Source organism: Colletotrichum scovillei, assembly GCF_011075155.1.
Source record: "Colletotrichum scovillei strain TJNH1 chromosome Unknown Contig00003, whole genome shotgun sequence".
NCBI classification, from domain to species: Eukaryota; Fungi; Ascomycota; class Sordariomycetes; order Glomerellales; family Glomerellaceae; genus Colletotrichum; species Colletotrichum scovillei.
In genome coordinates, this window is record NW_023336261.1 from 1,059,635 (window position 1) to 1,074,867 (window position 15,233).

At 52.0% G+C, this 15,233-nt stretch overlaps 5 protein-coding genes across 5 annotated transcripts; 2 read left to right on the top strand and 3 right to left on the bottom strand.

Moving 5' to 3' along the window:
* Positions 1-218: 218 nt before the first annotated feature.
* HER10_EVM0004344 (zinc carboxypeptidase) lies at positions 219-1,737 on the top strand (the record flags this gene model as incomplete). Its single annotated transcript, XM_035473993.1, has 5 exons — positions 219-534; positions 601-857; positions 919-1,033; positions 1,092-1,182; positions 1,233-1,737. The coding sequence occupies 5 exons, from the start codon at positions 219-221 to the stop codon at positions 1,735-1,737; spliced, it is 1,284 nt and encodes a 427-aa protein (XP_035335929.1).
* A 558-nt stretch (positions 1,738-2,295) lies between these two features.
* HER10_EVM0004657 (uncharacterized protein) lies at positions 2,296-3,700 on the bottom strand. The gene is made up of 4 exons (XM_035474293.1): positions 3,589-3,700; positions 3,210-3,520; positions 3,066-3,148; positions 2,296-3,012 (listed from the first exon to the last, which is right to left on the bottom strand). The coding sequence occupies exons 1-4, from the start codon at positions 3,594-3,596 to the stop codon at positions 2,335-2,337; spliced, it is 1,080 nt and encodes a 359-aa protein (XP_035335960.1). The 5' UTR covers positions 3,597-3,700; the 3' UTR covers positions 2,296-2,334.
* A 1,010-nt stretch (positions 3,701-4,710) lies between these two features.
* Positions 4,711-7,827, bottom strand: HER10_EVM0004526 (uncharacterized protein; the record flags this gene model as incomplete). Its single annotated transcript, XM_035474168.1, has 6 exons — positions 4,711-4,997; positions 5,091-5,643; positions 5,697-6,072; positions 6,127-6,761; positions 6,823-7,318; positions 7,370-7,827. The coding sequence occupies 6 exons, from the start codon at positions 7,825-7,827 to the stop codon at positions 4,711-4,713; spliced, it is 2,805 nt and encodes a 934-aa protein (XP_035335948.1).
* A 1,114-nt stretch (positions 7,828-8,941) lies between these two features.
* Positions 8,942-12,492, top strand: HER10_EVM0006912 (amidohydrolase family protein; the record flags this gene model as incomplete). The annotated part of the gene is made up of 6 exons (XM_035476484.1): positions 8,942-10,039; positions 10,091-10,557; positions 11,631-11,961; positions 12,015-12,108; positions 12,173-12,252; positions 12,313-12,492. 6 exons carry the CDS (start codon positions 8,942-8,944, stop codon positions 12,490-12,492), a joined length of 2,250 nt encoding a protein of 749 aa, XP_035336172.1.
* Positions 12,493-13,223: 731 nt separating this feature from the next.
* Positions 13,224-15,171, bottom strand: HER10_EVM0012818 (major facilitator superfamily transporter; the record flags this gene model as incomplete). The annotated part of the gene is made up of 6 exons (XM_035482200.1): positions 13,224-13,458; positions 13,518-13,738; positions 13,797-14,058; positions 14,117-14,344; positions 14,422-14,853; positions 14,918-15,171. 6 exons carry the CDS (start codon positions 15,169-15,171, stop codon positions 13,224-13,226), a joined length of 1,632 nt encoding a protein of 543 aa, XP_035336702.1.
* Positions 15,172-15,233: the final 62 nt, after the last annotated feature.

Here is a 15,233-nt window from a genome sequence, read left to right on the forward strand (position 1 = left end):
CGGCAATCACACCTACCACTTTCTGCAAAGGGCCGTTGGTGACACTACGTCGAAATGGCTCACTGGAAGGCTTCAACTGGTGACATCAGGAGTTTGCTTTACCATCTGATCTCCATAAATAGGGACGGGTGATCGCTCCCGATATCCCAGCTCTCCTCCCGTACTCCAGCCTTCAACTCACTGCACCGCCAAACCGCTTCTGGAGTCTGCCGTTGACAATGAAGTTCCTCGCTGGTCTGTCCCTAGTCCTGCCGCTGGCATCCGCCGCGGCAGTGGTCCCTCTCGAGAAGAAGATCACCTACGACGGCTTCAAGGCCTTCCGTATCTCCACTCATAACGACCCCGCGTCGATTAAGAAGAAGATTGCCAACATTGCGGCGATCCCATTCAATCTCGACAACAGCGAGCACCTTGACGTCGCCATTCCCGCTGGCGATGTCTCCAAGTTCGAGGAGCTCGGTCTCGAGACGTCCATCCTGCACGAGGATCTTGGTGCTGACATCGCCGAAGAAGGCACCTTTACTCCCTACAAGAGTAAGCCCCTCCATGTCGACCTTCGAAAAGGATTGAGTGAAGAGGACTTGAACTGACCTTAAACAGGCAATGACGATATCTCTCTTCAGGCTCTCCCTAGCCTGACGTGGTTTGACTCGTACCACACTTTCGCCGACCACCAGCAGTTTATCCGCGACCTGCAGTCCAACTTCCCATCCAACTCCGAGTTGATCAACGCTGGTAACTCTTACGGTGGACGCTCTCTCCTCGGTATTCACCTGTGGGGTAGCGGTGGCAAGGGCTCCAAGCCTGCCATTTACTGGCACGGCACCGTCCACGCTCGCGAGTGGATCACCACCATGGTACGTTGTCGGAATTTGATGTCGATATGATTTATGTTATGTGCTAATCAATATGCGACAGGTTGTCGAATACCTCACCTACCAGCTCATCGATGGCTACCAGAAGAATGATGCCGCTGTCAAGGCTCTGCTTGACAAGTACGACTTTTACATCCTGCCCATTGTCAACCCTGACGGTAAGAAGCATCGACCAATAAACCATCACTCTTTGACCAAGTAACTGATTTCGCCAAGGCTTTGCTTACACTCAGACAAACGACCGCCTTTGGCGCAAGAACCGTCAAGTCAGATCCGGCAGCACTTGCGTCGGTACTGACATCAACCGGTGCGTTCATCACATCATTAACTACGAGAGCCAGAACTGACGCTCGATAGCAACTGGCCTTTCAACTGGCAACTCCCCGGCGGCGCCTCCACCAACTACTGCTCCGAGACCTACAAGGGCCAGGCCGCTGGCGACACCCCTGAGATGGTCGCCCTGAAGGCTTACACCGACCGCCTCGCCGCCGGAAACGGAATCAAGCTCTTCATCGACTGGCACAGCTACGGCCAGTACATCCTCCTGCCCTACGGCTACGACTGCTCCGCCCGAGCCTCCAACCACGCCCGCCAGATGACTCTCGCAACCAGCACTGCCAACACCATTGCCCAGGCCTACGGCACTCGCTTCACCTACGGACCCAGCTGCTCTACTCTGTATGCTACCACTGGCAGCGCTCCTGACTACCTTACTGGCGCTGCTGGTGCTGAGGTCGCTTGGACTATCGAGCTGAGACCCTCCGGATCTGCTGGTGGTGGCTTTGTTCTTCCCGCAGCTCAGATCTTGCCCAGCGCCATTGAGCAGTGGAATGGCATGAAATATCTTTTGGCAAACGTTTGATAGAACATCATGAATGTACCGCAACAATGACAATTGAATTACCGCATAGCCTTTTTGCTATATCCCTAGACCTCATATCTTACAAAGGCCATGTCCTTAAGAACAAGTGGTATTTATTCCGCCTATTCACCCTTATATCGCCAATCATACAATAGTTAGAGCAGGATTGAAGAATAATTCGAGAAAGGCTGACGACGGAATTACTAGCACTGTTTAACGTACATGTATTGATTAATAGGGTCTCTTTTCTATCAGAACTAGAGAGGTGAAAAGTCTGTATAGGACTTGTTTAATATCCTATCACTTGCCAACTGTGTATCGTGGACAAAAAAACATTTTGCAAAGAATAAGAGTAGTTAATTACTTTTGATGTACCGAAAGGATCAACGATACAAAATTCTTGCTCTTTACGACCTTTTGCAAAGACCACAGCTCGGCCTCTCTTCTCACAGTCCTGGTATTCTAGACTACCTTCCTGGCCGTCAAGAGCTTCACAGAAACTTTCTCTCCCAGCCCGAACAGAACCACTCAACCAAACCCTACACCGCCAAGACTGCGTGCCACTAGAAATGAGCGCTTTCTTTGTCGATGATCACGTTACATAGAATCCTCTTCTTCATAATATTCCGAGTGGTCGTCATCGTATATCCCCCCTACTGCCATCATGTCACCAATTTCACCATGGCCATGAGGGTATATACGGGGGTCCGGCGCCCCAGATAAAGCATGGAGCCTCATCAGAAGCCACCTCAGGCGAAGCAAGTCTCGATCTGGGAGCTGATCCTGGCTCTCAGCCGAGATCTCAATGACAGATCCATCTTTGATCGGGCGGGAGTTGACCTGGCTCCATTCCTCTTCGAGAAAAACATCGCGGGGGTCTGTGGAGAAGGATTTTGCAATCCTGCTAGCCATAGACGCAATCCTAGTACGTTTCAGCCAATGAACCCTTAGTCGAATTATGGCCAGTGATGAGTCGTCGTCGAGTGATTCAAGGGGCTCCAAGGCGAAGAGCCCTTCGGACCAGCTGGGCTCTAGCTGACGGCTTAGACACAGCATGTTCGTCATCAGGGTTGTAATGCCCTTGTGCCTTGCCGAAAGCTTTGTTTTGATCCTGGAGCAAAAGTCTTCATCCCATCCGATCACTTCTGCAGATTGTACGATGGTGACCAGTAGGAGCAGACTTTCAGGAGGGCAAATAATTGGAGCAACGATGTAACAGATTTCCGGGTCTGCAACACCAGTAGCAATGCAAAGACCCCTATCGCGACCCCGTGCCTGACACGTAGTCATTAGTGTTATTCCAAGTGAAGCAAATTTCCTATCCTTACTTTTGTTTGTTCGATTTCGAATTGAGAATGTGCTTCAGTCGTCATGGTGCTAGATCTATCGTCAGGAACCCACTGACTAAGAACTATTCATTGTTAGCATGCTGAAATAAGATCTTACTCAAACAGCATCACAGGGTTACTTGCATAGTCTGATGAATCGCGGAAAAGCGTATGTGAGATGCTCGAGATGTCGTATGTATTCTCTCTTCTCCTTCATTGGAAGGGGCCGAAGGGTTTGTAGTTTGTGCAAGAGGTCCTGAAGCAGACTGATATCAAGTACCATAAGAAGACTCCAAAAGCCTGCTCTATAGATGCCGAAAAAGCCTGTTCGTCTCTTGAAATCAAGCTCCTTCCGAATTTTGGTTATCAAGCTGAGCCTGGTTTGCATCTCGTTGTCCGTGCCATCGTCCATGGTCAGTTGTGCCGTCGTAGCACTACTGGCGCCGTTGAACATTCTGTTCCGGAGTGAGTTAGAAAGATGCGGTAAATAGAAGTAAACGAGACACCACTGAATGGGTATTACCTGAGCATACGATGCAAAGAATGGTGCACCTGTCGTATGATCGCACTTTGGCCGTCGAGAGATGGAATGGAGATGAGCTCGTGGTCGGAGATAGGAAAAAAGGATAAAGTTCACCTTGGGAAGAGTGCAAAGCGCGCCCTCGACAGATGGGGGTCAGCAAGAAATTATGTTGCTGAAGTGTCACGTGACACGATGTCAAGAGGAGGCGTATTCAACGGCACAATCGGAGATGGCGGGTGGCGTAAGGAATAATGCTGGTGCCTTATGTTTGTCTGTCAAAGGTAAGGCACAAATCGGTTAGAATTTCCATCAGTGCACTCGAACAAGAAAACCTGAAAGCTATGAATATGCTGTACCCCCCATCTCGTTCGAATTCCTACACAGCGCCGCTTTCGGAACTTCAAACTTTGACAACCTTGCGACGCTCAGGGCCCTACATCGCTTTGGGTACTCTAAAGAATACGGCTGAGTAATTACACGATAAAAAGAGTGTTGTTTCTGCCTTGTCTCTCTGCATTCAAAGAGCATTCTTACTTTCTCCATTTCAGGCCTTGTATCGTCGTGACCGCAAAGGTTTCCGGGTTCTTTCCCGTCGTCCCTTAGGTCGTTGGCCTTTATGACCATTCTATTCTTGGTAGACAATGTCACCATCATATTGTCGCTCCATAACATTCCCCCATGACTAGCTTGTCCAAAGACAGTAGGGAGACCATGTAGCGAAGGTTGAACACAGGTATTACTATATGGCTCTACATCTCTCCTTTAGGCTACCTTCTCTCTCCTTCCGTATGAGACCACGTTCTGTGGCTGAGGTACGGTGCCTAAACGCACCTTTTATGTCAATTCCATAAGATTACATACTTCATCTACCGCGCCCACAACTTAGAGCTACTCTTCGACTATTGGCGATCCTAACGTCTTCGCTCTTGGTATTTGAGTTTAGTAGAAGCTTCTATTGATCGATTCATCAAACACTTTTGAATGACATCGGCTTCTGGATCGAAGTGAATCAAGCGACTTAAGATAAAATGAAGTCTAATGCTATTGTATCAGTGACGATTCCCAGTGACGCCTCGCGGTCCAATCATCTCCCCGACTCAGTTGGAAGTACCGCATGCCAATCTATTTGAATTGCTCCGCGGCATGCTCCAAGAACTTGAGCATCTCCCGCTTAGACGCCTCCTCTCTAAGACGTGCCGACTCTTGCTTCTCTGCCAGCGCAAGCATGTAGTCACCTTCCATAGTAACTCCAATATTTTTGATATCGGCCGCCATGTCTTCACCCACCATCTTCAAGCCCTCACCAAGAACGTCTTTGACGTTTCCAATTGCGTCGCGGAACATCTTGACCTTCCGGTTGAGGACATATTCCTCGATTTTGGCCTTGGCCTTCTTGACTGATCCTTTTCCTATATGGGTTTGCAAACGTGATTAGTATGGGTACCCAAATACTTCTCCCAGAGGCTTCCGGAAGATATCCAGCACGACGGAATCACACTCACCATGCATCTGAGAACACTCCTCATAGCCAAGAGCCATTGCTTCAGCAATTGGCGTAGTCAACGCTCTGTTGGCGTCTTTCTGAGCCTCATCGACTCCCATTCGACTTTGAGCGGCAAGTCTCACAACCTTTGACTTGTGAAGCTCGAGTTGCCTATTGAGCTGCACGATTGCAGGTGATTCATCGTGATCGTAGTCTTGGATCCCAAGTTGCTTCATGACATCCTCGTGAAACGCGCCTAGTCGGTGAGTCGCAGAGACAGAGAAGTTGTCGAGCACACCTGGGATACTGAACTGAAAGAAGTTTGGCCAGGTCTCCGTCATATTATCAGTGATAGGTCGCAACAAGTCTTCGTTGAAATTATTTTTCTTCCATATGCCGCCGCGGCGAAAGGTTGCCTTTAGCGTAGAGAAGTTCATGTTGCCCCAGCCAATTGCCGTAGGAACTGCGGCGCGACTGGCAGCAGAGCTCAGGCGCTTCATCTCCTCATACAGACCAGTCTCTGCTGCCATGTGCAACTTGTCGCGGCAATCCTCGACCTCACCATTCAATTCCTGCCGAGTGTTAATTCCTTGTTCCACTAAACCAAGATGGAAGCAATACTCACTGCATTGAAGCGTGCCAACATCCACTTTAGACGCTCCCCGTCAATCGTAGCTGTAGTCTCTGCCGTGTCCTGCGCCCATATTGCGATGGAGTTGAGGATTTGACAGATGCTATTAAGTATCTCTTGGTACTTCGCGATTCGAAGCTCTTCGGTCAACTTCTGAGCATGAGCTTGAAGCTGAGGAATTTCTGTGTCCTGCTCGGTGTCAAAGCCAGGAGTCTCATCATCGTTATCGGCCACAAGTCCTTGCATCTTTTGATAAACGAGGCTGCTAGTGCAAAAGATAGGAGTCAAAGCGGACATTTCATCGTAGTCTCGGAACTCCTCATCAGCTTGCCCATGCCCGTTCGTGTTGGCTGAATCTTGCCGATCAAGACTAAATCGATTATCAATTAGTTTCAATGGCTTTCTGGCGTGACTTCTCACTTACTCTTTGAATCCCTTAGCGAGGTGCTTCCTAACAGCATCTCGGCAAAGCTGGTTGCGTCTCCGAATCAGACGTGCATGGACCTCATCCATCAGCTCTCGCTTTTCTTCTTTCAACTCTGCAAGCTCTTCATGCTTCTCAGCATTCGGATCGGAGTCAACAACACCCTCATTGGCTAGTTCGGAGGAACTATCAAATGAGTCTCTGTCCACTTGCTTCTTAGGCGGCTCGGTTCGCGCTCTCTTCGCTGCGCGGCCCGTGTCGAGGCTGCTGGTTGAGGCCCGGGATGTCTTGCGACGACCTCGGACAACCATAAGCTCCTTTTCCAGAGCCGTGGTGCGGCGACCCAGGGCTTGGACCCGGCCCCATGCTGCCTTGGTATCCTTGTCCAACTTCGACTTCATGCTTTCTATTCCGGAGCTGAGCGTCATGTCGTCAGTCTTTGAGCAAATGATGGTCAAAGCTGAGAACGCTCCATCCAGCTTGAGCTGACGCTTGATAGAGTTGCTCATGATGTCCTTGGCTGTTTTGTTATCAACAGCTCTGTTGATTGGAGCCACTACCCAGACTCCTGAACAGCACTTGATGTACTCGCTTGCTACTGCAGCTCTGGCTGCATCCCAATCCTGGTGACCGGGCTACCAGACCTGATGTCAGCTACCTTCCATCAAATAGAGTTCCACAAAAAGCATAACATACCAAGTCTACAATTGTGACACCGTTAGCGAGCACTCTGGCTTTGGTAAAGATTCTGACAACCTTCACCAAAGGCCAGTATGCCGCCGTCTCATCATCCTTGTCGTTCGAATCGACGTAGGGCTCGAGTTGCTCGCGGATATCCTGCGCATTGTCGCTTTTCACCGTCATGGTGGTCCCCAGAAGGTGATCCACGCTGGGATGAGTAGCTAGCTGAGCCGAGGTGCTGACTGCCAAGTCTTCTAGGCTCAATGACGGATAGACCGCTTGAACTTTTGCCAAAGCTTTCGCTGCGTCGCTTTCCGGGTCCAAATCATTTCTCTCGTCAGTCTCTTCAGCGAGGAACTCCATGAGCAGTATGTTGACTTCCTTGGCCCATTCCTCTCTAGAGATGAACTCGACTTCCGCGCGGTATGGGTTCTCTTCGTCTTCATCATGGTTGTAAGAAACCTCGGTGGCGACAGCGGTGCACGCGCGCATACAGTTCGTGGGAAGTAAGCTAATAACAATCAGCTGAGTTCCATCCTGCGAGATGAGTGTTCGGTCATACCTTTCTTCGTCTAGTAGAGCATTGATAGTTGAGCTTTTGCCATCTCCCGTATTGCCCAGGACACCAATGACAGTTTGATGGGACCGAGTCGCCTGATCACGAAGATCAGAAAGTTGGTCAATCCAGTGAGCTGCTGCCTTCTTTAGAGCAGGCTGAAGCTTGCGAGAGGAAGAAATGGTCTCGCAAGCTGGCTGGAGGTCGTCCAAAAGCGGCAGAACCTTTTCGTAAAACAGCTGCCAGAGATCCGGATCTTTGACTCTTCTCATCTTTTCTATGTATGAGAACGTCAGTAGAGCTCGCTGTTCCAAAGGCTTTGACACTGTATCGAGAGAGGCATCTGCCTTGATATCCTCTTGCCTCTCTTCTTTCACTTTGATTTCTTCCTTGAAGGGGGCATCTGGTTTGATGTCATCATGCTGCTCTTCCTTCACTCCAACGACTGCCTGACTGGGATCCATTGCGCGACTGTGAAGAAGGTCTCTCAGCTAAATTGAGCTGGACGTAACGCCTCGCAATTCTGAAGAATCGCAAAGAAGAAAAAGAAAGTTGCTTGTCCAAATAAAGGTAGGTGCCAAATCAGAAAGTTGATATAGAATTGGCGCGCCTAAGACACCAAGGTGCGATGCCAGATGTTGACGATGATGAAGAAATTGGAAGGTAGTATGATTGAATGAAGAGTGAAGAAGAAGAGAATGTTGAACTTGGAAGGATTTAGCGAAAGGTACTTGAGTTGACGAAGTGGGTGGGTTGAAGTTGTCCGGGGGAAGTGAGAATGAGAGAATCAGTGGCGTTAAATACCCGTTGTCGCAGGGAGTTGCCTTCGAAATTCTGGCAGGATGAGAACGAAGGAGCGATGAGAAGCAGGTGTGGGCGGCAAGTACCTCACCCCGAAGAGACAAGGATTCTCAAGTGTTTTTTGAGAGGCATGGAAGGTTCGACCGACGTTCGAAGAAAGACCAAGAGGGATCTGAAAGATAATGTCAAAAGATGCGAGGTCGTCTTCCGGTAGAAGATGAAGCTCAAGTGTTAGGTCGATTGTCCAAGATATCCAGGGCTTAAGTGGGAATAGCCTCAATTCGAATATGGACCATGAGGAAGGTTGCCGCGACTGGCTCTTGATTGGCTCACTGTGCGGTTTGATTTTACTACCGGTGGTTCTTTCCCTTCCCAGGTCCTTCCTAACTATTACGCATTGCTGGATGAGGATGGCAACAACGCGTTCACCTCGGTGAAACAAATCCGTCACCCCACTTTGACCGAATCCACCGAGATAAGGTAGCAAAGATAAGTGACGAGGGGCGCGACATGGAAAAGAACTCATATCTGATCTTATCAGATCCTTCCCAGCGCAACCCCACCATGCGAACCCCGCGGTCCGCAACCCGCAGCGACGCAGGCCGAGGCGGGCTGCCCCTCACCAGCAAAGCCGACCATATCCCTCCCTCACACCACCCGAGTCAATAACGACACATTGCATCACGACACACGCAGGCGCAAACGGATTTCCTCTGTCGCAAAACATCTTGAGCATACGAAACTGGGCGCAAACGCAAGGATAGAATCATCACAATCATGGCGCCAGTTGAGAATCAAGTAGCGGGCGCAGGGGAGCTCTTCGTCAATGGGCGCATTTTTCTGCACAACGCCGAAGCCGGCCTTGAGACACAACCCACCTTTGCCGAGAGCATGTTCGTCGCCAATGGCATTATTGAGAACATTGGCACAACAGAGGACCTCAAGGCAAGACACACATCGGGAGAGGTCACTACACATGACTTGGAAGGCAGGACAGTCCTGCCGGGCTTCATCGACGGCCACGTGCATCTTCTGCTCCTCGGCCAGTCGCTGCGCAAAGTGAGCCTCGAGAACTGCACATCACTGGAAGAAATCCGCGCCGCCATCAAGGCGTACGCCGTCGCCAACCCGGACGTCCCCCGCATCATGTGCAAGCTGTGGATGCACTCCATGACCCCCGACGGCGTCGACAAGACCATGCTCGACGACATTGACCCCCGACCAATCTTCATCGACACAAAAGACCTCCACTCGACCTGGTGCAACACAGCCGCCATCAAGGAGCTCGGTATCGAGAACATGCCGGACCCGTCAGGAGGCAAGATCCACCGCGACGCCGAGGGCAAAGCGACGGGTCTCCTCAGCGAGGCCGCTGTGCTCACCATCGTGTGGCCTCATCTCGCCCAGGTAGCCCCCAAGAGAGATCGGATGGACGCCATGAAGGGTGCCGTGCAGACTTACAACGCATCAGGCTACACTGGGCTGATTGAGATGGCCATGGACGAGCCGGCATGGGACGCAGCGTGCTCGCTCCGCGCCGAAGAACCCAACCTGCCCATGCGCACCCACGCCTACTGGCTCATCAAACCATCCGAATCCGAAGAGGAGCGCTTCAAGCAGGTCGATCGGGCCATCGAACTCCACAACGAGCTGAACAAGGCCACCTCCCCCGACCTGCGCATCGTAGGCATCAAAATCATCACCGACGGCATCATCGACGCCTGCACTGCCCACCTGTCAGAGCCCTATGCCGAGGTGGGTTCCCCCCCGCCCTTCTGGAGCGCCGAGTGGCTCGGCCCCGTGGTCGCGAGGGCAGACGCCGCCGGATTGCAAATCGCCCTGCACGCGATAGGCGACGCAGCCATCAAGAACGCAGTCAACGCCCTCGCCAACCACGCCACGCCTGGCCGCCGCCACCGCCTCGAGCACATTGAGATGGCATCCCCCGAGGACGCAAAGCACCTGGGCGAGCTAGGCCTCACGGCCTCCATCCAGCCCGTCCACGCCGACCCGGCCATCCTCCGCGCCTGGCCGCGCCTCATTGGCGCCCACCGCTGCGAGCGCGCCTTTGCCTACCGCGAGTTCGCAGACCACGGCGCGCTGCTCGCACTCGGCAGCGATAGCCCCACGGCCCCCTGGGCGCCGCTGCAGAACGCCTACGTCGCGACGACGCGGCGGTCCGCCAGGGAGCCGGGGTACGACGTGGTCGTCAACGAGCACTTCAAGCTGGGTGTGTGCGAGGCCATCACGGCGGGCGCATTCGGAACTGCAAAGAGCGTGTTTGCGGAGGATCGGACGGGTTCTTTGCAGGTTGGCAAGCGCGCGGACTTTGTGGTGGCGGAGATGGATTGGACGCCACAGGGCCTGCTCAAGGGTGAGATCAAGGCCACCTGGTTTGACGGGCGGAGGGTGTGGCCGTCTCCCGATGCGTAGGGTGTTATTCGGGAGATGAAGACTTGCTTTCCTCCATGCGTTCATGTTGACAATCACACTTTTTGTTGTGCCGCGGTCGCTGCTATCGACTGCTGCATTTCAGTACATACGCCCAGTATATGCAGTCGAGAGGCAAAAATACAAAGCCCAACCAATTGGTGGTGTTCGTGTACAACTATTTGTCGGCTCCCACATGACATGTTCAGATATTTGTAAATAAAGGTTCGTGTGTACTTTTGTCGTATGTGTATGTGTGTGTGTGCTGTGCGTTTGCGTGTGTCGGTATGCGAAAGAGAGAACGCAAGTCAGTGTGATTTGTGTGAGTAAGGTAGTAGTCGTGCGTGTGAGAGTGTGTCAGTATGCCAGCCGGCGCAGTATTCTGGGAATAGTTTCATCCCATCTCGTGCGTGTTTCCGGCTCTGCGGCAAGATGGCACTGGCCGCTCTCCAGCCCTCCCCCCAGGCCCAAATCCCACAATCCCCCAGTCTCTTCTCACACGATGCCCCGATCGGGGAAAGGTTGCAAATCCACACCAACTCGGGACAAAGTCGCGCTGAAGTTCTCCAGGGGTTCTTCGTGAGTGGCTCGGACGTGGGTGAGCACGTCAAGGGTGTTCTCGGAAAGAGAAGGGCGCCTGCCAACAGGCAAATCACCAAACCTCAGACAGGGATCATCCTGTGTTCTTCTGCATGTCTGTGATATCAGAGATTCCAAAAGAGGCTCTGGCAGCGGATGTCAAAACCCCCATTTCAGCACATGGAGGGTGTGGTGGTGGCCCACTCCTCTCGAGATGCCGAGGGACGTGTCGTTCTCTCTCGTCCCAGACTCTGGATGGAGGTCAGTACAAGAAGACGGTCATGACCCCACGAACTTGGACGGATCGGGCCAGCCAACCTGTTTACTCCATCAAGATTTTCTTTCTCGACTTTGATCCTTCCAATAAAACACACGGACATCTTTCACATTCCCTGCTGGTCCACCTTCTCCAAAGAGAAGAACACCTCACAGTCGAAAATATGCAGCCTCAGATTAGTATGTCGGCGCTTGCCGCCCTTGTTCCCATGGTTCTAGCCTTGCCTCAACAGCAGCCTCCTCCACCAGGCCCACCAGCTGCTTGTGCACCAGTCAACATCATCGTCGCCCGTGGCAGTCTCGAGGCGCAGGGTGCCGGTCTGTTGGGCAACATTGCCATGAATGCGTCGATGCAGATTCCCGGCTCCGTTATCACGCCGTTGGTGTACCCGGCACAGCTTGACCCGTATCCGCCCTCCGTGTCGGCTGGTGTGATGAACATGACGACTCTTCTGAACCAGCAAGCGCAGCAGTGCCCGCAGTCGAAGCTTGTCTTGATGGGATACTCTCAGGTGCGTATTTCTCGTAGACCAGATGTGATGGCTCTGTGTCTAACATGTTGCAGGGCGCACAAGTGTCGCTGGATACCCTCTGCGGTACCACGGATGGCCCCAACTTCAACACGACTGTTGCTCAGGCACCCATGGTCGGAAGTAAGAGTAAGTTTAGAGATCTGCGATGCCGCGTGATAGTCGTGATCCGGTTGCTGATATGCTCCAATAGTCGCTGCCGTTGTCTTGTTCGGTGACCCAACCTTCATCGCCGGCCAGCCCTTCGCCAAGGGAACCTCAAAGAAGAATGGCGTATGTCCTTCAGACCTCGATCTTGTCTCCGCTCTCGCGTGACTAACCATTGCCTCGCAGATCTTCCCTCGTATGGACCTTGGCCCATGCCAGAGTTTGACGAGCAAGTTCGCATCATTCTGTGATGACACGGATCTCTTCTGCGCCTCGGGCCAGAACTTGACCGTCCATCTCGGCTACTTCTCAAAGCAGGACTACGTCGCTCAGGCGTCGTCATTCATCGTGCAGCAGACCAAGTAGAGGTCTGAATCAATGAAATGGCGATAATAGCATCGGGAACCGAGAAGCTGGCGACTCGGGGCTTGCTTGTCGAACAGGCCAGCCACCCAGAATGGATTTTGGTGGAGACGAAGGGGAGGTAATGTTTTTACGATTCTTGACGATAAACTTCTTCTTTTGTCCCTTTCTGCTGCAGTAGCATTTTCAGTCCGGTCTTGATGATCGACGCATGGAGTTTCGTGGTGGAGGCAAAAAGACACACTAGCCGTAGCGTTTCCCTTTCTCCCGATATCAGCAGAGGCCTTCGAGCCAAAACAACTTGAATAAACGAAAAGATTAATTCTCAAGGAACTGGAACATTTGTCGTCCGTGCTCGTTTCGTCACCGAGAGAAGTGGGTCGGCTACAGAGAAACAGGGTGGGAAACGTCGCACATGCCTACTAGCCGAATGCGGAAGCGACGTGGTGGTGAGGAGCATCTGTGCACCGGTCAGCTGACATTCACAAAAGTCTCACCGAAGACACCAATCTGGAAGGATCGGTCTTATCTTCCATCCGGCGATAAGATAAGCAGTCACGGGCGATAAGAAGCAACAAGCCACAGCCAGGTGGCTTGCGCCAGAGCAGTCGATGATTCCTTTCACACAATTTCAACGCATTCGACTGGACAGTTTTCAGAATGGTAGGTGTTTTGCCTCTCAAAATCGCTATACAGGCATTTTTTTTTTCTCGCGTCAGTATTTCATCGACCTTCTAGTACACAAAGATGAAGTCCTCGTTCTTCAGATCCGTCATATCCTGCAGACCGTGATCTTCCTCAATAGCACGGTGTTGATGTTGCGGGTCCTCCTCGATCTCGACCGCCTTACCCTCCTGCTTATCCTTGTTGCGCATCATCGACTCGTCCACGATCAATGTGCTCTTGCCGAGTGCTTCACGGCGCTTGGCGTGCTGGACGTTGAGGTACTTGAGGTAAAGAGGAATCAGGCTGAACAACCAGTCAGTCAATATTGTGCGAGAGGAGACAGGATAGAGATGGCTACTTACGCTCCCATGACGGCAACGAGGACAAACATGATGAGGTTGGAAATCAGACCAGGGCGGTACACGGGGGCGTCATCAACGGAGTACAACAGCGGTCCAATGATGTTGCCCGTGCACATACCGATGAAGACGACAGCAGACGTGGTCTTCTTCTTGGTGTCACCGGCGGTGTTCTGTGCCTGCCATGTAAAAATGAGAGGAGTAATGGCGGCCAATGCAGAAACCTAAGGGTCGTAAGTCAGTACATTGTGCATCTTGTTGTGAATATCATCAACTGCTTACCAAGTAGTATCCGAACAGCAAGACACCCTTGTGCTCACGCGGTACGGTTAGCATCAGGACGGTACCGATGGCGGGAATAATTGCCACGCCTGCAATGACAATGCCCTTCTTTTGGATCCGAGTGGCGATCCAGCCACTTCCCATAATGGCGATAATCTGGATGGCTCCAAAAGGAATATTGAACAGGATGGTAGTGAAACTGCTGTATCCAAACGACTGGACGATCAAGTTACCAAAGGTCGAGATGCCACCACTAGCGATGCTGTACAAAAGTTGTTAGTATTACAGCCCATATGTAGACTATGGTTCGAGGGACGTACGAGATAGCAATGATAAGAATGAACCAGCACCACGTCTTCAAGTCCAAGAACGTCTCCCAGACGTGGTCCCAGCGCCAGACTCCAGACTGAATACCCATCTGGTTCGCACGAAGTCTCTCAACGGCGATGACCTTTTCTCTCTCGGTCAGGTACTTGGCTGACATGGGCGAGTCGGGCATGAAAATGAGAACAACTACGGAGTATGTGACGGTGAGCAAGCCGCAGAACCTATCGTACGCACAGCATTAGCAATGCATTTCCAGCCTCAATATTGTCCGCCTCAACACCGTTGGTCCATGACTTACAAAAAGATGATCTGGTACTTGTAGAGCTTATCGCTGTTAATGTGGCCCAGACCATAGGTGAAGAGACTTCCGACGATGAACGTTACACCGTTCATGGCGTTCCAGGAACTAGTGACAAGTGTCTGCTCGCTTCTTCTCCACCAGGTAGTCGTAACAGCCAAGCACGACGGCGCAATCATGGCTTCGAAAGAGCCGAGCATGAATCTTAGGCCGAGCAGGGATTTGAAGTCGGTGCACGAGGACATGATGGCAAGCGAAGAGCCCCAGAGGAAGATGGCAGCAGCGATGACTTTTCCGTTGGGGAGTTTAACGAGGATCCAGGCAGCGACGGGTTGCATGACGAGTTGGGCGATGTACAGGATGGAACCGAGCCAGGAGTACTGCTTGCCGACGAGGTGTGCGTCTTCCTTGATGCCGAAGATGGAAACATAACTGTCGGGGTCGATCCATCAGCGACCCAATTATGTCTGACGTCCTAGATGCGGGATTCACTCACCTGAGGGAACTCTTGTCCATCTGCTGAAAAAAATACGCTCCGAGAATCAAGGGAAGAATGCGAAAGTTGATCCTCTTGAGAACGGCTTGCTCTTCCTCGTATGTAAAAGTCGTGTCACCGCCTCCGTGCTCTGCGAGGAACTTTGCCGCCTTTTCTTGGACCGTGTTCGCCGGTGCTGATGGTTCGGGGACGGGCTCGATCGCGTCGACGGTAGGACCGCCAGCTCGCTCCTCGGCCGGAGTTGGAGAAGCCATGATGGATCGTTGATAGCGCACAAAGATGACCCTGATAGGTGCCGTTGAAGTTCGAGAACGAC